Source organism: Dermacentor variabilis, chromosome 5, assembly GCF_050947875.1.
Source record: "Dermacentor variabilis isolate Ectoservices chromosome 5, ASM5094787v1, whole genome shotgun sequence".
Lineage (NCBI taxonomy): Eukaryota > Metazoa > Arthropoda > Arachnida > Ixodida > Ixodidae > Dermacentor > Dermacentor variabilis.
The window spans coordinates 11,666,383-11,689,217 of record NC_134572.1 but is presented as its reverse complement, the minus strand read 5'-3'; the positions used below and the strand labels follow the sequence as shown (position 1 = coordinate 11,689,217).

General features: G+C 48.4%; 1 protein-coding gene across 1 annotated transcript in view; it reads right to left on the bottom strand.

Annotated features, from left to right (window-relative positions):
* The window catches only part of LOC142582247 (cytochrome P450 3A43-like), a 111,582-nt gene that overhangs the window by 63,338 nt on the left and 25,409 nt on the right, over positions 1 to 22,835 (bottom strand). Inside the window, exons 4-5 of the mRNA XM_075691712.1 lie at positions 17,683 to 17,779; positions 14,581 to 14,706 (exon numbers count right to left, since the gene is read on the bottom strand). Of these exons, the coding sequence (XP_075547827.1) occupies positions 14,581 to 14,706; positions 17,683 to 17,779 (223 nt within the window). The remainder of the gene's footprint in view (positions 1 to 14,580; positions 14,707 to 17,682; positions 17,780 to 22,835) is intronic.

Genomic DNA, 22,835 nt, shown 5'->3' with positions numbered 1-22,835 from the left:
TGGCTCTTGTGTGTTTCCCCATACTCTGTGATGCCTGTATAGCGAACATTTAGTTACAGATTACGCAGACGATGGAGTTGTGCGCCACCTGTGAAATGCTGTGCCTATATCCCCAGTGACTAGAATTGCGTCCTATAGATATCCTATCCACATCCACTGCTAGGGCATCTATATCCTAGATATGTGTCGAATACGTCCTGCAAACACCCCTCACATGACCATTTGGTCGCGCTTTCCATGTCCTGCAGACACCCATTGCATGTCTGCGAGGGACATTACCTCGCTCGCTCCGTGCGGCGCTATGTATCTGCTTGCAAGCCCTGTCAACATCGCAAACAGCCAGCAACGCTTCCTGCCGGGTACTTACAGCCGATCCACATTCCACCTGAGCCTTTCTTTCGCGTGGGTTTGAATCTCCTTGGCCCTTTCCCCGAGTGCAGCTCTGGCAACAGGTGGATCGCTGTCGCTACTGATTGCGCGACGCGCTATGCCATCACTCGAGCACTTCCCACGAGCTGCGCAACTGACGTCGCAGATATCCTCCTCCGCGATATCATTTTAGTACATGGTGCCCCACGACAGCTCCTTGCTGACCGCGGCAGCACTTTCCTCTCCCAAGTCATCGCCGATATACTACGCTCATGTTCTACCAAGCACAAACTGGCTACCTCCTATCATCCCCAGACCAACGGCCTTACTGAGCGACTTAATCGGACCATTACAGACATGCTCTCGAAATACGTTTCACCCGACCACAAGGACTGGGATGTGGCTCTCTCTTCTGTCAAGTTCGCCTATAATTCATCACGCCACGATACTGCTGGGTATTCCCTTTTTTACTTGCTCTTCGGTCGTGACCCTGTCTTACCATTGGACACTTCATTCCCCTCGATAGAGGATTCGAGGACTGAGTATGCCCGCGACGCCATCGCCCACGCTGAGCATGCGCGTCAGCTTGCCCGTACCCGTCTGTTGGAATCGCAGGAACCTCAACGGCACGCTTACAATCGCCGCCATCGTGACACATATTTTTCACCAGGCTCTCTCGTGCTACTTTGGTCCTCTTGCCGCCGAGTGAGGCTCTCCGAGAAACTTCTTCCCTGCTACAAAGGCCCTTACCGCACGTGTTCTACGTCAAGTGACAAATGTCACTTACGAGATAATTCCCGTGACCTCCGACATGGCACCCGGTTCCACGTCACCTGACTATAGTGTACTAATCTAGTACACTATACACCTGACGTCGTACACGTCTCTCGGCTTAAACCTTACTATGCCCGTACCGACGGCCCCGTCTAAAGCACCGGGACGGTGAATTTTCTGCCGGGGGCCGTGTTATACGGTGGAAAACGAGGACAAGGTCGTCGACGGTGAAGAGGACGAAGTGGCAAGAGCCTCTCGGGATTCTAGGCAGCTGTAGATATACGCTTTGTAAATACAACGTGTAAATAGTTTTATACTCGTGACAATATGGACATGCTGCGCGCATTTTACGGACATATATGTCAAGGCCTTTTGCATACTGTTTGCCATAATGCAAATTACGGTCGCAGTGCACGGTTATAAGCTACATTATCAGAGCACCCACGCATCAAGAATAGATTGTGGGCACACGATACGCGCGCACGCACGCGTGCAGAAGTGCAGCATACTTCTCATTCTTCGAAGCCTTGCGCCAATCGCAGTTGCCTTATTGAACTAACCCAAGTGTTCAAAGTAAATTGCGTCAGAAAACTTGTAGTACGACGTAAACACAAGCTGCAGACATGATAGCTTCGGATTGCAATTTGAACATGCGAGAAAACACAATTCTGTTACAAGGAAACTCATAAGACATAGCTTCAATTCGTGGACAAATATTCACGTGCATGTCAAAAGCAAAAAAGGACCATGTGGGATAACCTTGGGACATTCGTAATAGGATATCCAAGAGTGACGTCCAGCAGATGTCCTATTTGTATCCGAAATGGTGCATAGACATTGGGTCATGATTCGAATGTCCTATGGACGAAGCGTTTTCACTGGGTTGTTAAGGTGCTCCCTAAAGCATGGTCTCCATAAATACAACAATGAGCTGCTTTCCCGTTTTAGCGAAGCTGTCGCTTGGCTTCCAGCATCATTGTTGTGCTAATCCTCTACTTCTGCTGATTCGTGTTTACTGTGTGGGCGCGACGTGATTTCTACAGATAAAAGTCAGTGACTTTTTTAGAATAAATGGCTTCTGAGGGCGTATGTGACTTCACTCCGTGCATGCAAGTTTTCTCTGCTGCTTTTCAATTCGTGAGCATTTCTGTTCGTGTCAGAATCAATAAGTCCTGCTGTACAATGTTATTCATTAGTGCACTTTCTGTTTTCATCTAAGACGTTGCCTATAATGTGCTGTTGAAAGGTGTGCCAAGGAGAGAACGAACGTGCAACGTGACAGCTTGATTTACGCTTACTTTCGATGTTGCGGGGACTAGTTAAGGATAACGCCCCTGTCACGCGGTCATTCGAATGCGATTATGTACCATCTGAATCTGCTTACTCGAGTTCGCATAGACGTCTGCGCCCTGAAGCTGTAAGATATACAAACTCGATCCTGGTTGCTGAACGTAAAGCTGTGATCATTTCCTATTGTGTTGAAAGGGTTTATCCGGACGGGACTCGATTGCGATCGAAGTTGTCTGTGTTCTCAACGGTGTGGCTAGGTTCCAGCGGCGAGGGCCGACGCGCAATAGTAATTCCAGAAAACAATGCACCATCTGTGGCAAAAAAAATATGCATTTTATTGTCTGATCGTAGGCAGAGAATACAGACCAAATAAATGAAGTACTTCAGGCAAAAATCCGAACAAAACCTCCTGCGCTCATGAAGCATACAGAAACATCGCAGTCTGTACGAGGGCTTCGTCTGCTGCTCTTTCAAGATTGGTCGATCGCAGTGCCACCGCTACTGGCAACACCGCTGGGGCCACGCAGAGAGTGGCACCTGCTGCACTGCCCTTTCTAGTGCACTGTACCTCCACTAGGGTCCCTAGAATATTGGCTAGTCTGCCGTCTGCGCACCATGCCGTATGGAGCGGGTGAGACGCTTTTGGAATGAAAGTACAGAGGGCGCTGTAAGCAGTACTACTGCTACGCTCTTTGCTTCATCCGGTTTGGTCATCTGCTCGGGTGGGTTTACATACCTCTTCTGCGCCTCCGGTTTTTCACGAAGTCTCTCAATAATGAAAGGATAGCAAAGAAAGAAAAGCTAGAACATTTGAAAATGAGAAGATGAAAATAATTGCATTTCGCCAATTGCGCCACATCGGGGACGCACGCTCAGCGGCCTTGTAATTGTCTTTTTTCCCCTATAATTTCTCTCCTTATTCACGAACCTCGTGCCATTTCATCGGATGTTGTGTGCTATATTAATTTATTTACACTGTTTTCTAAAGGTTCTTCATTCTTCCCTTTATAATTCATTTTGACTGTGTGCTTGATTACTTGCACGGGATTACCTCGCAGTGGAACATGCTTCCACAATTTTGTCCATTGTTGAAACATATTTTGGTGCTCTCTTTGACTATGTGCAATATGATCTTTACATGTCGCCCCATTTTCTTGCATCACATCAGCGGTGCACGCTTCGCAAACGATGATTTTTTTCCGGTTTGTTTACTTTTGCCTTTTGCAACATGATCTATTATTATGTGTTGATATTTATTCTCGCTGTTATAGCTCACCCTTAACTGGAATTAAGTGCTTGCTTTTCGTTTTGTATGTTTTGAACGAGTCTGGGTTTGATTTTGATTTTTACCCTCTACTATACCACATTGCACACCTGTACCTCATGTTGTTTATTAATGTGGAAGCTTATTATATGGCTCATGAGGCATAAAATCCGGCATTGTCGGTGCTGGCGTGACCCCGATTGTCCAAAAAGTCAAGTGAGCCAATCGAGGCAGTTGATGGTGTCAATTAACTCAAATTTAGTTAAGGCAATGTCAATTATGGCAGAGTCAGGTAAGGCAGGTTTAATTCAGCAAGAGCTCATTATGGCACTCAAACCCACACCATTGGTAGGAGTCGAACCCATGGCCTTTGGCGTTAAAGGGCCCCTCACCAGGTCTGGTCATTTTGAGCTGACAAGCGCTGATCACACATTGTGCGATAACGATAGTGTCTACAAAATATTCCATCGCTACATGCCGCGGAAAGATCTGAAATTTCAAACCGAACACCGTTTTTCCTTCTCCCCATGACCACTGCGCTCCAAGCTGGACGGTGACATAGTTGTGCCCCTGCGCCTACGTAGTTGTGGCCGCAGTGTGATTCCACTCGTTATGACACGTCACTTCAAGAGTTATTCAAGACAACATCTGTCATCTGTGCGATCTGTTGCTTTAATTGACGAATTGAAGTTTAGAGAAATAATAAAATACACAAACAGAATGTCTGCGTCTTTTTTGTTTTACTTCGCACCAAAGCAAGAGATGTACTTCCGCTTCGTCTGCTTGTTCCCACGGTCGTGTGGTCACGTGCGCAGGTATCGAAACTATGCCATTTTCTACCGTGTTCCAGCGTGTGATCATGCTCTGCGATCGACTTGTTCTGCCTCCTCAGTGGACCGATAGGCGGCGTCGAGGAGTGCAGCAGCACCCGCTTCGAGCTCCGCAATATCCATGTTTTTCGTTGGTTATAGCTCCACTAACCGACCGAAATTGTGTATCACCAGAACCGTGAACGTCTACGGAACCCAGGGACACCATTCTCTTTGACCTAGGCCCGTTTCCGGCGGCTCCACAATTTCAAGAAGCTACAAGGTGCGTTGCGTCGGAGCTAGCATGCATCACAGCTAAGGCGCGGCGGCGGCCGCCGCGTCGCGTCGGCGGCCGCCGCGTCGCGTCGGTGCAGCGTCTGGCACACGACACCGGCGCATATGGCGTCTTAAGAAATCGCTTCTGTTGCGGCGGGTGCCTCAAATGGCGCGCCGCCCCAACCGAAGCCCGTTACAAATGAAGACGGCATGGATTTTTCCGAAGCCTCACCTCCTCGTAAAGATGCAACTACTCCAACGCTTCTCACGGACGCTAAGGACCTGCGGCGGGCTACGGGAGAAACCGACGAAAAGGGATGGCAGACGGTGCTAACGCTCTGCCAAAAACGGCAGCAAGCGAATGAACGCCTGCAGGCGAAACGGAACGAGCCGCCGCAGAAGCAACAGAACTCACCCCGCGTCCGCCGCCGCAGGGTGCGACGGAACAAGCTACCACTACTGCCGCGGGATGACTTCAAGATCATTGTCCACCCGCACCATGGACTGCCGTTGAAAGCTCTAACCAGCCCGATGCTCGCAGAAGGAGTGATCGCGGCCTGCCACAACAAAGTAAAGGGTCAGCATATTATACTGCGCATAAAACAGGGCTCAAACATCGCAACAGTCTCAGCGTCTGAAGAAGAGACAGCCAATCTCCTACGCAAGATCACAGCTCTCACAGTCAATGGCAAGACGCACGCGTTCACTGCGTACGCTGCCACAGGAGAAGGCGCCGTCAGAGGTGTCATTCATGGACTCCCGCCACATACGCCCGGAGAGACAATCAAGGCAAACGTCCGAGTCCGTACCCAGGGCGTCGAGATAATCCAGGCAAGAATGCTAGGGGACTCGAAGAGCGCAGTCATCACTTTCCTCGGCACGGTCCTACCGCGGTTCGTCTACTACGGCGGGGGGGGGGGGGGGGGGGGCGTAACGGCGTGCCATTCATACCGCAACTCGGTGCGGGTTTGCAAGATTTGTCACAGCGTCGGCCACCGCACGGACGTTTGCCCGCAACCGAACACAAAAGTGTGTGGAATCTGTGGGGCGCTCGAGCCCGAAGACGGACACGAGTGCGCGCCGCGATGTGCCGCTTGCGGGGGGCAGCAACTCACGGGCGACCGAAGCTGCAAAAAACGCCTGAAGCAAACACGACCACAAGGCCGACCGAGAAGCGGAGCGCACAAAGCTGCTCAACCACACCGACCCCGGTGGTTTGCAATTAAAGACGAAGAATTGGAGCTCAGCGATTTTACAGAGCTCCCTCAACGGCAAGAAGGGACCCCCTCCAAACTCAGGCAAGCAAGAAGATCGAGATCCACATCGAGATCGCGTACCAGACGGCGGAGTCATCAGAGATCTAGGTCAACATCCTGGGCAACCAATGTCAAGCCTTTAGCCCCCAAACAGGAGAGATCTCCGCAGGCTAAACATCAGACGGCGGCCACCGCCACACAACAGGTAAGCTGGGCGAGAATAGTGTCTCCCACTGCCGATCCAGTAACTCAGAATCCAGCCTATCAAAAGATTTTAGAGGAGAACAGAATTTTAAAAAAGAGTCCTGCAGAAATTCGAAGGGAGCTAGCTGATTTCCAACAAAGAAATGAGCCCCACACGAACAAAGCCATGCCAGGCGAATCTAAGAACGCGAACGTGACAGGAAAAGACTATAAACTGGATACCATAGCACGACAAATCCAACTTCTTTTCACGGAGCTGTACAAGCTCAAACGACAGATAGAAGACTCTTCTCGCACCACGAAAGAGGGACCGAACAAACGAAAATGTGCCAGCCCAGGAACTTCTGCGCGCAGGCCTAAAGAGAGAGAGCTGACCGACAGCGAAAGTACTATAGATGGCTAATCGGCACACGAGAGTAGCCGAAAACCTCGAGGTCTGGCAGTGGAACTGCATGACTCTTAGAAATAAATATGCAGCACTTATGAGTTTTATAGATGCGACGCCTGTTCCTCCGGATATAATATGCATACAAGAACCAGGCAAGAAGATACCGAACCTCAGAGGATACAAGATGCACACGCACCCTGACCATCCTCAGATGGCAGCACTGACAGGGGCGGACATAGCGGTGAGCGTGGACTATGTCCCTAACTGTGGTGTCCAACATCATGTTCTCACGGTCTGGCCATGTAGACGCTGCAAAGCGAAAACAGTTATTGCCAACGTCCACAGGCCACCTAGAGACAGGAAGGCAAAGCTCGACGTGCTAGTGAAGGCCGCATTGCTGAAAGTGAAAAGCAACGACCGGGCAATTATCCTAGGGAATTTTAATGCTCCGCACTCTGATTGGGGCTATGATCGAGACACACCTAAGGGCCAAAGGCTAGCCGACCTCGCGGAGGAGCATGAGCTGGTCCTGCTAACGCGACCGGATGAGCCCACGAGAACGAGAAACAGTGTAGTCAAAGACACTACGCCGGACCTAACTTTCAGCAACAATGACAGAGGTGTTACGTGGACCAACCTAGGCGAAGACCTTGGTAGTGATCACTGCATTATTAGTGTCTCAGTTAAGACGACGCGTGTTCGCCATAGATTAGGAAAAGCCACCATAACCGATTGGACAGCTTATAGACAGAAGCAACGGCAGACCACACCGTGCGATAGTGCTACGGAATGGACGGAATTTATCAGGAGAATACACAGAAGCACTACACTGGAAATCTCGACAACAGTCGAAACACCGGCAGTAAAGAGGCACCTACTACACCTGTGGGAAGCGCGGAGAAGTCTGACCAAACGTTGGAAGAGACAGAGACACAACAGAAAACTCAGAATCAGGATAGCCGGGCTTGCGCAGAAAGCCAGTGAGTACGCGCAGCAGCTGCAAGACACCAATTGCCTTCAGTTTTGGGATGCACTCAAAGGAACCCTTAGCACAAAGCGAACATGGGATATTTTGCGTAGCATGATAGATCCGACAGGAACACGGACCACCACAAACAGAACACTGAAATTAATTGAAAATGAATACGATGGCACGACCGATGCCCTCATTGAGGACCTTAAAAGCGTCTACACAGGAGTACCGGACGCAACGTCAGTACAATACAACTATGAGGCACCAGACAACGCGGAGGTGGACGCAGCCATAACAACGGCAGAGCTCTATGCAGCCGTACCGCACCGGGTCCGGACCACATTACAAATGAGATGCTGCGCAACCTGAGTCAGGAATCACTGAGGCAGCTTACGACCTACTTGAACGATAATGTATGGTCCGATGACGGGGCACTACCAGAAGAATGGAAGGAAGCTACTATCATACTCATACCGAAACCGGCTAAACCCAGAGATCTGCAAAACTTGAGACCAATATCGCTCACGTCGTGTGCAGGGAAGCTTTTTGAGAAGGTGATCCAAACTCGACTGAGCAACTACATCGAGCGGAATGAACTTTTTCCCGACTCTATGATCGGCTTCAGGCCACACGTATCGGCACAGGACGCCTTTCTTATGCTTCGCGACGAAGTTCTGGACCCGCCACGAAGCAAAGAAGCCAGTATAGTTGTGGCGCTCGATGTCAAAAAAGCGTTTGACACGATGTCTTACGAAGCAATCCTTGAAAGTCTGGAAGACATAGGTTGCGGAAGAAAGGTGTTTCGGTACGTCCTTACCTTCCTTCGTGACAGGAAGGCAACGATTGGGTTGGGCAGTACGCGCTCTGACGTCTTTGCGATGCCCAACCGAGGAACTCCACAGGGCTCAATCTTGTCACCGCTTCTTTCCAACGTCGGGATGAGGCGACTGGCCCTAGAACTCGTGCAAGCACGGGACCTCGGATGTACAATCTAAGCCGATGACATAACGTTTCGGGCACACCGGGGTTTCCACGGAGAAAAAAGAAGACATATTACAGGAGGCCATAGGCAAGGTAGTAAACTTCACCAAGCACGCGGGTATGACGTGCGCACCCGAAAAATCAGAGTTCATGCGCGTACGCAGCAAGCGTCATAAGAAAGCTGCCACACCAAAAATAGACTTACATCTCGACGGCCAGGCCATTCGTGAAGTCACTCAAATGAGAGTGCTTGGCCTACTTATCCAAGAGAACGGCAACGTCGATGCCACAATTCGGAGCCTAAAACCAACCGTTAAGAGTGTGGCACGTATGATCTGGCGAGTTGGACGCAGCAGCAACGGGCTCGCGGAACAAGAAACTATTAGGCTGGTGCAAGCATTTGCGATTAGCCGCATCACTTACGGCCTGCCGTTCCAAAAACTTAACCAAACTGAAATGAAGAAGGTGGACACCCTTATCAGAACGGCATACAAATCTGCTCTGGGAGAACACAGTCAGCACGGAGCGCCTGGAGCGGTTGGGTATTTACAACAAATATGAAGAACATGCCGCTGCAGTTCTGATATCGCAAATAGAAAGGCTAAGCTCTACGCCCCAGGGCCGCTCTATTCTCCAAAGACTGGTATACAAGCCTCGACCCCTGTTCTGCGGAGACGAAAGAGACCTGTTGTCACGAGATTTGAAGGAGCACGTCCATGTCTCACCCATACCAAGAAATATGAGTGCCAGGTACCACGCAGGCCGCAGACAGGCCAAGACGAGGACTCTGCAGAAGCGATTCGGCAAGGATCCTGCCGCCTACTACACGGACGCGAGTGAAACTACTCGCAGGGACTTCTACGCGATCGCCGCAACCAACAGAGTCACCACGACAACCGCTACGGTTAAGACTACCTCGGTATGCACAGCAGAGACAGCGGCAATAGCACTGGCGATACGAGACGCCGACTTCAAGGGTCACTCGGCTCATGTGCTTACAGACTCGCAGGCAGCGTGTCGAATCTTCATGCGGGGAATGCTACCGCGCAGCACCCAAAGAATACTCGGCTCACGACTGGACCTGGACCACGGCATTACGTGGTGCCCCGCGCACAACGGACTCGACGGGAACGAAATGGCAGACCGCATAGCTCGAGGAAGCAACGACCGAGTAGCGGCCAGAACCCTAGAGGAGCCAATGTCCGCAGTGCGCGACATATTAGAGACTCAGAGGAGGCAGAGACGGGCCTACGGCCCTCCGCACTCCGAACTAAATAGAAGACAAGCCCAAGACTGGCGTCGCATACAAACGAATTCATACCCACACCTAAACCTCTTACACAAGAAGCACCCGACATATTACATGGACACTTGCCCGTGGTGCGACGCAAAACCCACGTTGGCCCACATAACGTGGGAATGTACGGCTCGGCCAAGCAATGTCAACTCACCTTTTCTAAGCGTCACGGACTTCGTACGGCAGTGGGAGGCACTACTCCGCAAGCGGGGATCAGGGGAGCCAATTGGCCCTCCTGGACCAAGCTCAGCGAGCCGCAAGAGCCAGTGGAGCCCTGGACTGGGGGCCCCACCCAGACCTGCCATAACTCCGATTAACTGATCAATAAAGTTCTTTTTCTCTCTCTCTACCTCCTCAGTATTCCTGTAGCACTGAATTATACCTCCAGTCATGTTTCGTTGTGCACAGCACGCAAAATCGTGCGTTGCGCGAACGAGACAACAGCTCGCATGCAACGCCATTGGTGGAAGTGCGTAGCGCGGAAAAAAAGAAATGATGAAGGCGACGGGGCGAGTGGAGAGAGCGTCCTGCTTGGCAGTGGAGCCCGCCTGCTGAAGTCATGGGTTCACGGCACTAAAATATTTCTATCTCGGCTATTAATGAGCAGATTTGAAAAATTTGTGTGGACACGTAACAACTTCCAGCATATAAACAAAATTTGCTATGAGGCGTGATGAGGGGCCCTTTAAGATGAAATTAATTGAAGTACAGTCAATGAAGATGCAGTTCATTAAGGCATGCGAACTCGCGACCTTTGGTGGTAGTCGAGCCCACTCCCTTTGGTGTTAATTAGGGCAATGTTAATTAGAGTAAAGACACTCGAACCTACGGCCTCTGTTGGGAGTGGAACCCTTATCATTTGGTGGGAGTCCCACCCACGACCTTTGGTCTTAATTAAGGTAAAGTTATAATTAAAACGACTGAAAGTGCATACGCATTGCGACGTAGTCGCAATGCTTTCGCATTGGGATAACTAAAGGCCCCTTCAAGTCTGTTCATTCACTTTGAACTCCTACAGCCTTGGCTGCCAAATGGCAGCAGTATTGCATGAATAAATCAATTCAGTGCTGAAGCTATTCCAGGCTGCGCAATCGCTTTGTTTTCTGAGTTGTATCCCCACTCCACAGGCATGCTTCACACGGCTCGCGATCCTCCTCCGGACAGCCGTCATGGTTTACCACGCGCGCCACTTACAGCTCGCGGGCATCGTGAATTTAGCTGCGGTGCCAGCTGTGGTACTACATAAAACGACGGTTGGCGCAGAAGTTGGACATCGATGCTCTACATTCAGACGTAATGAATAGGAAAGATAGAGAGAGAAAGAGAGCTTTTTATTGAAAAGCGGACTGATTATCCCGCGTAGATTTTCGCCTACATGCTACTCTGCAAGAAATTGGTCAAAAGGATACAACCCTACATCATGTGCTTTTTTTCGTTATTTACAAGAGTTACACCTTTGTAAATGTTGCCGTGTTTAAGGGCGTGAGGCTCACTTGTTTACATTGCCCTTCTTAACACACTTTCCTGTCCGCGGGAAAATAGGCAGTCTTTGGGTAGTCTAGTAAGCGATTTTTTTACGGCTACATGCTTTGATATCAGAATCTATGGTATTTGTTGAAGAAATGTGCTTTCATATTGTATTATTTTCAAGCAAACATTATCAATTCTTCGAAAAAGATTATTGAATAAAAGAAATCCTAACGAAAACGAAAAATCTTCGTAAGAACATCGATGTTGCTTTGCACCAACACAAAAAAAAAAAATTCGAAATATACATTTTGAAGAAAATGCTACATACAACATCCCTGCAAATATAAGCTTTCTATCTTAAGAACTTCTTCGTACACAAACGAAAAAATGCTAGCCCTAGCGGCTATCGTGCCACCGCGCAAACCGCCGCAGTACCGCCGCGCGGCACTGCAGAGCGCGATGCCGAGGTTCACTGCCGGCCGGGCCCACGCGCAACCTCCACTCTTGGCGCCGCCGCCAGCGACCTGGCCAAACGACGTTGACACCCTGTAGGTAAGAACTGTGACCTTTAGAGCAAACCGGAAATCTTTAGATCGGAGCGCGGCCGCGACGAAAAGTTCGGTGTAGAAAACGGAACTTACTGGCGGATACCTGTTGATGTTCCGGGGCTATTCGACGCACTTTCGCCGTCCGAGCTCAAGTCACATTAATCAAAATGATGTTATGAGTCAATGCTGCTACCACTACGACAAAATTCTGATTCAGACTCATTTGAATCCGTGGAAATTCGCCGTTTCGCAAGGGCAGCTTTGCGTGACGTCGACGCCATGACGCCATGTCGGAAGCAATGTACGAGCGCTTGTCACGCGTGGCTAAAAGGGGCTTTAAAATCCCCCCCCCCCAATTCCGCGGTGAAAAAAAGAAACATAAGATCGAAACTATAGAAATAGTTGTTCTTTTAGGCGCTGGATGATGCTAGCTGTCCAGAAGCGGTCCGAGCACGGCAAAATTTGAAGTTGACACCATCGACAATCTGTTATCGATGGGTGTAGGCGCGGACACGAAAGTAAGAAATTTGCGTTGTGCAATGTAAGAAATGTCCTTTAAGCGATTCTTTAAATCAATAAATACTTAATACGAAACGTATAGGGGAAGGTGAACCACATCACTGCAGCACGTATATGATAGCGTATTTACTTGTAAACGTATGGGACAGACAGCTTAATTTTGAAGCATGCGTAGGGGATCCTGTATATTTAATTTCACTTTTATATAGTTAGGCACAATGGCTCCGTCACGAGCAGCATGGTTTTGTTCTCGCACTTGACGGATAGCTTATGGTAAGAAGCCTTTGGTTTTGTTTTTCTGTCTTTGGTATATACGACGACAGGCAGATGTATCCGGCCGCCTAACTCGTGTCGAAGTGTCTCCCGGATAACAATGATATATAGCGTCGCTCAGCATGCTATTCTGGGAGGTACGTTCACAGGAGATAGTGCAGCAGAGACTGAACCAAAAAGAAAAGAAGAAACCATTTATCTCTGACACGTGCTACAGCAGACACATTGTTTTTGCATTCGTTATCTATGCGTAGACAACAAAGGACATCATGACGTCCGCGATTATGCTCAAATGTGTACGGTGAGAAAATGAGGTTGCGTTAAATATCGCATATATGGGGTGCGCATCGAAAATTAGTCATGGTCTGGCTCCGCTGAATTGATATTTTTAACACGAGAACTCTGGAAACTCACAAATGTGTGACTTCTTGCGGTTTCAGGTTGTATTGAAATTTCGCTCATAAAAAAATATGGATAATTTGTTCACGTTGAAAGTACTAGCTGTGAAGGCTGGCTTCTTATCGTCTGCAACTGAGCTGCTAGGAAAGCTGTAACTTAGGAAGTGTTAGAAACAGTTTGAGATATTACTATAATAATTAGTGGGGAGCTTCGCGTTTCAAGACGACATGTACTTGAGCTGCGAGACACGCCGTAGTGGAAGGCTCGGGATCAATTTTGTTCATCTAGGTTGCTCTCATCTGCATTGATTTTCAGTACACGGGCGTTTTAAAGAGCCCCTCACCAAGTCTGGCAATGTTGAGCTAACAAGCGCAGAGCATACAATGCGAGCCAACGATCGTGTTTGCAAAGAATTACATCGCTACGCGCTGCGGAAAGGTCTGAAATTATAGGTCTGAATATAATTATGTCTACTTGAAAATTATCGTACAAGTTTTGTTTATTTATTTTGTTTCTTTTTCAATCATACGTTGAGACTGTATGAAGTTGCTGTGCTGTCGTTCTGCTGCCTTGTACAGATGGGAGGTGGGGCTAGACAAGCTGCATCAGCGCAGCTTTTTTCCCACTTTCCACTCCACAACTGTTCTGTGTAAAACACACTGTACTGTTGGTGGTGAAATAAACTTCAACTTCAACTTCACATTTCAATCCGAACGCCTTTTTCTCTCCTCCTCGCGGCCGCTGCGCCATGGCTGCGCTTCAAGCCGGACGATGACGTACTCGCGTCCCTGCGCCTGCGGACTCGTGTCCGCAGTATGACGTCGCTCATGGTTACACGTGACTTCGATAATTATTCAAGGCACCACCTGTTATTTGTGTGATCTGTTCCTTGAATTGACGAATGGAACTTTAGAGAAATAATAAAACACACAAACGGAATGTCTGGGTGTTTTTTGTTTTGCTTCGCACCGAAGCACGAGAGATGTACTTCCGCTTCGTCTGCTTGTTCGCACGGTCGTGTAGTCACGTGCGCAGGTACCGAAACTGTGCCATTTTCTACCGTGATCCAGTGCGTGATCATGCTCTGCAATCCGCTTGTTGTGCCTCAGTATTCATGTAACACTGAATTATACCGCTAGTCGCGCGGCCTTGTGCCCAGCGCGCAAATTCGTGCGCTGCGCGAAACCAACAGATCGTGTAATTTAGTGCTTCATGAATACTGAGGCAGGACAAGAGGATTATTGTCTGGTTTCGCGCAGTGCACGATTTTGCGCACTGTGTACAAGGACACATGACTAGCGCTATATTTACGCCGGTTCTGCCGGAACCCTATCCTATACATCCTATGACCCTGTCCTATAAACCCTATCCTATATGAGCGCGAATTGAGAAAAAATTGGGGTGGAGAAAATGTGCCTGACGAGGCAAGGGCTCGAGCGCAGTCGGCTTGCAGCAAGCTCGGCGCTGCAGCCGCGCACCGTCTGACGTACCTGTCTGAACTTGGTGGCGGTAAAGGCGTACGAGGTGACGCTCCTGGTGCGCTTCCACTGCAAGTCGCGGGCGTGCAGCAGGCCCTGGCTCAGCAGTGGGTGCTGCTCGTCCGTGCGCATCGTGGTCTGCATGTGCGAAGCAACACAAAGCGCCTCTTAACTGAAATTTATTTGCGACAACAGCAACAACAACAGCGCTGCGGGAGACAATGAAGAAATATGTTAAAGACAGATTAAGGGGGACTTGGTACCGCGGACACCGGGTAATATATGTAAAGGAGGTTTGGCGAAGGGTACTATTCACGACGAGCAGTGACACTGCCCCAACAATAGGCGTCGAAACACCGTAGCATTTCACTACAATTCATCACTAAGCTTCAACAGATCTGCTCTCCTCTCTCTGCGCGACCTTTGAAGAGAGATGGAAGCCGTCGTAGCATTAAATAACACAATGTCTAATTTCATCTGAGCTCTTCGTCTAGCGTGAAGAGGTTTGACTTGCGTACATCCTAGTGAATCTTTAGAGCGCATCTCTTAAGCCCAGACCACATGTAGGCTTGCGGACGCGCGCAAGCTCGCGTTCGCGTGCCCACGCATGCGCAGACAGTGTGTCACGTCTCGTACGCGTGAAAACGCGGCGCGATCTCGGTGAACAGCTCCTCTCTGTTATCACGCGCTTGGGAATGAATGATTTTACGAAAACAACAACCAACGAATGCATTTTCTATATTTTTTTTCACAGAGTCACGTCTATGGCGTACGTATACGTATGCGGGTGGTGTCGTTAAGTGGGCTTATTTAATACCTTCAGGTCGAAGCGCAGTTTTCTTATAAATGTGATACGAAAACTAAATTCTGGTGTTTTACGTGCCAAGACCTCCATCTGATTACCAGGCACGCCTGAACAATGGATTTCGGATTAATTTTGAACACCTGAGGTTGTTTAAAGGGCCCCTCACCAGTTCTGACCATTTTGAGCTGACAAGCGCAGAGCATACAAAGCGCGCTAACGATCGTGTATGCGAAGAATTACATCTCTACGCGCCGCGGAAAGGTCTGAAATTTCAATCCGAACGCCGTTTCCCACTTCACGCGCGGCGAATCCGCCCGGAGAGGGACGGTGACGTAGTCGGGCTCCTGCGCCTACGTAATCGTGTCCGCAGTGTGACGTCGCTCGTGGCGACATGTGACTTTGATAATTATTCACGACACCACCTGTTATTTGTGTGATCTGTTGCTTGAATTGACGAATGGAACTTTAGAGAAATAATAAAACACACAAACGGAATGTCTGTGTGTTCTTGTTTTGCTTCCCACCGAAGCAAGAGAGATGCACTTCCGCGTCGTCTGCTTCTTCGCACGGTCGTGCAGTCACGTGTGCAGGTACCGAAACTATGCCATTTTCTACCGTGATCCAGTGCGTGATCATGCTCTGCAATCCGCTTGTTCTGCCTCAGTATTCGTGTAGCACTGAATTATACCGCTAGTCATGTGTGCTTGTGCACAGCGCGCAAAAGCGTGCGCTGCGCGAACGAGACAACAGCTCGCGCGCGACGCCATCGGCGGAAGTGCGTAGCGCCGGAAAAAAAAGCGAGAAAAAAAAATGAAAGCGCCGCCTGTGACGTACGCGTCATGTGATCCTCGAGGTCCGGAATGGGAGAACGCAGGGAAGGAATTACGCTTGTGTAGGCTAGACGGAGCGAGTGGAGAGAGGTTTCTGCTTGGCAGGGGCCCGCCTGCTGAAATCATGGGTTCGCGACACAGCAATATTTCTATCTCGGCTATTAATAAGCCGATTTGAAAACTTTTTCCGGCAGAACGCTCTCTAGAGAACACGTAACAACTTTCAGCGTATAACCAAAATTTTCTATGGGGCCTCGTTAGGGGCCCTTTAATAGAGCAAAAGCCCTCAGATTTTCTCTTACGCCTGTTTTTACTCGCGCCCGCGCACAAACGGCTGGCGATTCTTCAAATGAACGTCTCGTCCTCGTGTCCATAAGTTCTTGTAGGAAACTCTATGCTCTTGTCGGCGCGCCTAGCTACGCAGCCACGGCGCCGTACATTCAACTCTCAGCGAAGCAGATTTATAGCATGCACGAAAATACTTAACCTTTCCTTTTTGTGCTGATCTAACAGCTCTAAAAACATAACAATTACTTTTATAGATGTCGAAGCATTTTGAAACACTGTCAATAAGAAAGTACGAAGTAGAGTCTTTCAAGGAGTCTGTGAATGAGCAATCATAGAGTGAACAATGGAATGAACCCTGTGAGCGCGCGCTGTCGCGATTATTTGTGAATGCAAACCACTATTCCTCGCGAGACGCAGCAAGGCGCGTAGACGCGAGCTTGCGCGCGTCCGCAAGCGGACGTGTGGTCTCGGCTTTAGGCGCCCGTTCCTTGGTTGAGCGTCGGTGTCCCTTGGTGTAACCGCGCGAACCCGCGAACGCCACTGCTCGCGCGTTCGTCGTCTTACACAGCTGGCTCCAATGCCGCTTATGCCAGCGTTCCCGCAGTGCGCCTCCCCTCTCTCTAAGAAGGCGCTGACGGCACTGACCCACTGCCAGTCGATGCGGTGATTTCGATCTCAAATTATTTGCCTTAATATATTGCGAAACGAAGACACGTCTTCAGCTGCGCTCAAATTTCGCTTTAGGAAGTTTCGCAATCGCCAGACATGTTTTAGCAAATCGTTTTGCCGTGAGCTCTCGCACTATATTTACTGACTTTACAACTTCTGAAGTTGACGGAATTACGATTGATTAACTGATGGTTTGCGCCGTGCAGATTAGCCTTCCCTTTCCGCATTTGCGGTACTGATTTAGCTTATCATAATTAAGGATCCTTGAGACGTCGGATCGTGGAAATACTCTGTTCGTACAACTTTTTTACAGAGCAGTCACTTATTTCCTGCGCTTTGCTCAGGAGTCATACGCAAGATACAGGTAGCACTTCCAGCACAGGGTTTCTTTCTCTGGTGCAGCGTTCATGCTTTTGACAAAGTGCGCTCCTCGCTTGCGCGAGTGCACGCGTGTTGAGCATGACGCACTATAAAGCGCAGACATTGTTTAAGAAGCTATGGAAACGAAGATGTCTCGCTTACCCCTTTGTTCATAAAGTTTCCAAAGTCTTTCACAAGCACGTAGGATAAGAAGTCAAGATCTTTGACAACAAGCGTCGGCACATCTCCATTGTAAAATCTGCAAATCAGTAAGAAACATCTTGATATGGGCAGTGAAGTTAATACAAAACCAACAAACATGAGCACAATAACTACACGAAAAAGATGGAGGACGCTTAAGCTTCGCCTTTAAGAGTGGAACGCAGCAGCATTAAAAAGATCCCTGAGTGCCTCTCAGGCTTTCCTGCAACTGGAGCGTATGTAACCGTAATGTTTACCGGGAAAAGCTGGCCGCGAACGCTATGCACGAAGGCGGACTTCCTGGTAGAAATGCGGCGTCTTGGGTGGGTCGCGATGGATGGATGGATGGATGGATGTTATGAGCGTCCCCTTTGGAACGGGTCGGTGGCTTGCGCCACCAAGCTCTTGCTACTATGCTGCCTAATATCCTACCTAGGTTAACCAATGAAAAAAAAAAAAAACACTATGAACTACCACGTCCAAATTTTCTGATACCCTATTGCGAACTGTGCTTTTGTACGTCTCCGTCCTTTGTCGTTTCCCTACTTTTCTTCCACCAATCCTCCAATCGCCTCTTACTGATGTCTATTGCGGACCTGTTTGCTTTACCACTGCTCCCGCTGAACCCAAGGGCTTCAAGGAGGCCAGTGGTGCCTAAATCGACCGCTGGATAGACGTCTTCACATTCTAATAAAATATGCTCCGTCGTTTCCCTAGCTTTACCGCAGCAAGCACATGCTTCTTCTTCCTTCTTATATCTCGCTTTATAGGTGCGTGTTCTAAGGCATCCCGATCTCGCTTCGAAAAGTAATGAGCTTCCCTTTGAGTTATCATAAATGGTTTCTTTCCTAATTTCGTTTTTTCCCCTTAAGTAGTCACTCATGGCAGGTTTCTTTTCCATTGCCGCCACCCATGAGATTAATTCAGCCTCTCTGACTTTCCGCTTGACCTTCTTTGTTGCTGTGTTGCCCACCCCACAGGCCGCATACTTGCTGGTAAGCTTCCTAGTTCTTTTCCTCCACTTTTCCTCCACGATGCGGCGAAGGCGAGCGCCATCTGGAGGTATTGCAAGGAACCAAGCGCGCCGCACCGTGGCCCCCGGGATACTCATGCGCCGTCGCGCTCAAATGGCGGACGCCGTGGTCGTTCTATGAGTGGTAGAAAGGCTGGAAAATGGGTTTCTTTTTGAGTTTTCGCGTAATAGAATCACGCTTTCTCGTATAGCCAAATTACAATTCCACGCTATCATGTCTGTAGGCTGTGTATAAATAGTGCTTTATGATTTTTCTACGTCTTTGAGCTCGAGAAAATCAATTAGTTCAGTAGCTTCCTTGCGCCCCGTGGAGGGTATGACTATGGGTGGTTCGAAAATCTTTTTGCCGAAACGACGTCCGACGCCGGATTTTCTGCGACATGGGGCCCTTAAAGCTATCGCTCTAAAATAAATTTAGCAGACTACGTATACACGCACGGCTACTTTTGCACTTCAGGCCGGGGGGAGTGGAGGAAAATTGTTCGTCTTTGCAATTGTATGAATGTGTGTTTCTTTTTTAGCCACATTTGTGTTCAGGTTGGTTTTCTCTCTACTGCATGACGTGGCAAGACTTAAGCCTCCAACAGTAGCGTTTTTGGTACGCGTTTTCATGGAAAAGTTTGAAGTCATTATTCGCAGGCAGCACCACCATGACGATACACAGTGAGGCACATTGTTTCAGCCTCGTTGCAAGAACCACATTATTTCTTCTTTTTTCTTGAGTGTAGATGTAGAAAAATTAGAAGGTAGGCAAGCTATCCCAAAATTCTAAATTCATTACGCACACTTAAAAAATGTGCACCCTTTAGAGTGTATCTTTGTCCCACAACGATAATTGCCATTTTCTTTATACTTGTGTTTCCTTTCTTGAAAGCGCTACGCTGGCTACTTTGCTGTCGATAATGCTATGTCACGCTGATAATGTTCATGCCATTCGTTACCTGGAAATATTGGGCTCGCAGCGTTAAAGAAAGGAAATGCAGGCAAGATATATAGATGACGATTATTGTGGGACAAGATAAGCCCCAAAGAGTGCAAACTCTTTAAGAGTGCCAGCGACAATAGAAAAGGAAAATGAAGAAAATATCAACAAGTACGATGCACACACGAACAACGTAGCAAGCACGCAAAGAGTGTATATTAAAGTGGAGCCGTTACGGGCACCGGCACCGTATACGCACAGTTCAGACCTGTACACGGCGGTCACCCATCACACAAAACGGAAAGTGTCCACACAAATCCTTTCATGTATAAGGACAACATGGCTGCGACAATACGCTAAAGAAGAAGCACGAAGTAGAGAAGACAACAGAGAGACAGAAGAAAGGGGAAAGGCAGGGAGGTTAACCAGAAGGGAAGATCTGGTTTGCTACCCAACACTGAGTAGAGAGGGGAGGTGGATGTATACAGTGATAGGAAAGTAGAAAGAAAGGGAGCACAGATACACAAGCACAGTCGGTCGCTATCACCGCCTATACTATCGCCGCACAGCACAGTATAGCACTTGTAGCATTATAAGCATCAGTTCAAGCTACAGCCGCTTTTTTAAGTCTGTTGTCCTTAAAGGCTGCATTAGTGCCCTCGTCGCCCTTCGCTGCTATGTCTTGCGATGCCGGCATTTTAATATAATTTACTCTCTTAAAGGCCTTTGGTCAAAGTGCGCTATCGCGACTGCGAGCGATCGTCTCTGTAAATTAATTGTAGCGAAAACAGTCACAGAGAACGTGCTGAAGAGTCTCCTCGCTACCAGTCATCACACGAGGCGTCGTCGGTCCATCGGATTCGAAAAGCAAGACTTCGTAAAAGCCACTCCTAGCCATATATTCGGCAAAGCAGGGCAGCCTCGAGTCGGCAGAGTCTAGTCGACGCGCGTCGGCGTCTGGGTGGTGCAGCCGACTGCCTTAAGAACTTCGGGTGTTCCACATGGAGAGCTTGACATCCCTGGCGAACATTTATAGAGGCATCGGTCCTTCATAACGGGGTCGACTACTCTCTGCGGCCTTGAAGAGGCGATCGAGCAGCGTTATCGGCATGTCCGTTACCTATGACGCGCCGCAGTGACTTGGAAGCCACTGAAATACGTCACGCGATGTTCTTTCTCAGCCACGGTATGGATTAGTTCTCCAATCCCGAATACCAGTTGTTCGCGTGGTCCACGTGGCAGGGCCGATAGAAAAGACAAAAATACGCAATGTCACTTAATTATAGGCAGTCCATGAGACTAGCAGGGCATGACTATGGTTCAATAACTTTTTTCATTGCAAGAGGACGCGTCTGTCAAGATTGTTGAAACAGCCACGCAGACGAACCTACTGTTGGTCATATTGAGGACATATAATGATAACATGCTTCCCTGAAGCGTCGGGGGTTACCATGGAACGTGGGGGTATTCTTCTTTGCGCCGACACGAGAAGGGAGGCTTGTAGGCTACGTCTAAACGCGAATGATAGAGGAGCATGTCGGACGTGCGGTCAATCTTTTGCTTCGGCGAAAACCGCAGGAATGGAACGCCAGTGATAATAATAAAAAATAACAATGACGACGACAACATTGAACTACTTCTTCAGGACTAATTAGGGGTTTTGTGCTTTACAGCAGAAAAAAACTATGTTCATCTACATAAGTGGCCATGATATTCTTGTTTCTGAGCGTGTTTGTTCAGTTCGTAAATGTAATACCTCCCATCTCAATAAAGGAAAGAACAGAGCCTTTCAAATACTTGGGATCTTATGCTCTGTGAAATTAACTCTTGGCAAATCGAAGTACTTCCTTGATCCTTAAGGGTTTGGCATAAAGAGATGTCCCCTCATGTGGCAGAGAGCATGGTTATTTCACAATGCAGAATTGCACGCTTTGTAAACGTGCCACTATGCTGTCGTTGGTTTTTGTACAAACTGCGCATGATGTGAAACATTTGAGCACAGATGACCCATTGTTTATATTCGCCACATCGGTGCTACTGTTCGAAGAGTCGTTTATCTGCTCCTCCAACACATAAACCAATGAAATTGCAATCACTGCTGCGGCCTTCAATTGCGTGATCGTTGTTTAGCAATCTGGCGTGTATGGAGATAGATAACAAGGCTGAAAGCAACTGCTTTGATTCCACGCCTCTACAAGCTGATAAACAGGACGCAGACTGCCGGCTAATCTATTGTCAACGCCAAGGCTTCGAGGCATAGCTAGTAAAGTTGCGCAAAAACGAACTTTGTCTTGAACAGCGATGCTTTTATACGTCAACGTATATACCAATACAGAAGCTGTATACTTTTTTCCCATTTTATTCTCATTGCTTCCTCTTGAGCAAAAACGAACATTAATTAAATGTCAATGTTTAAAGTACACTAAAGGTGGTAAATTAGTGAAGCGAGATTGGTACAGTACAGTGACAAAGTGACAAATGCTTCACTGTTGCCAAAAATAGATATTATATAAGCGACTAAATGACGCAAGCTTGAGAGAAGAGTGGTGCCACTATGTGGAGGAAATACAGAACCACATCCATGGTCTTATGTCACCCCAGCAATGCCTTGTCTAGACTACACACAAAACGATAAAATTAGGTTGTATTTGAAAATGGAAAGAAAGTCCTGTTGAGTATGTCATACTGGTACTCAACAGAGTGTCTGTTTCTGGGAGGCTCTTAGTGCTGTCGCTTTGCTCACCACGACGACCATAGTATCTGTCGGCGTCGCGAAGGGTTTCTGCGCAGCCTCAATGGTATCGAAGGGTACCGCGTACAGTCATGAGTGTTGTCAATCCTGTTGTGCCGTGCTGTGCTAGTGGAGCTGCTGCTGTTATTAATACTTCGAGGGTGACAACAAGAGTTCACCTCTCACTCGAGGTCTTTCAAACAATGTGGATGCATCAAGAGACCGCTTGAACGTCCAGGGCTAATTTGGCGGTGTTCCAAGTAAGCGCTTCGTTCCTTTCGAAGGAGGCTTTATTCTATGAAATTCATGGAAGGGCTAAATAGACGAAGGTTCGTGCTGTCTTCGATGGAAATTTTCTGCCGAGTCTCGTGGCATGAGGTAAACGTTTTATATTTGCAAAAGTGAAGCGTAGCTGTTTAAATTCACAG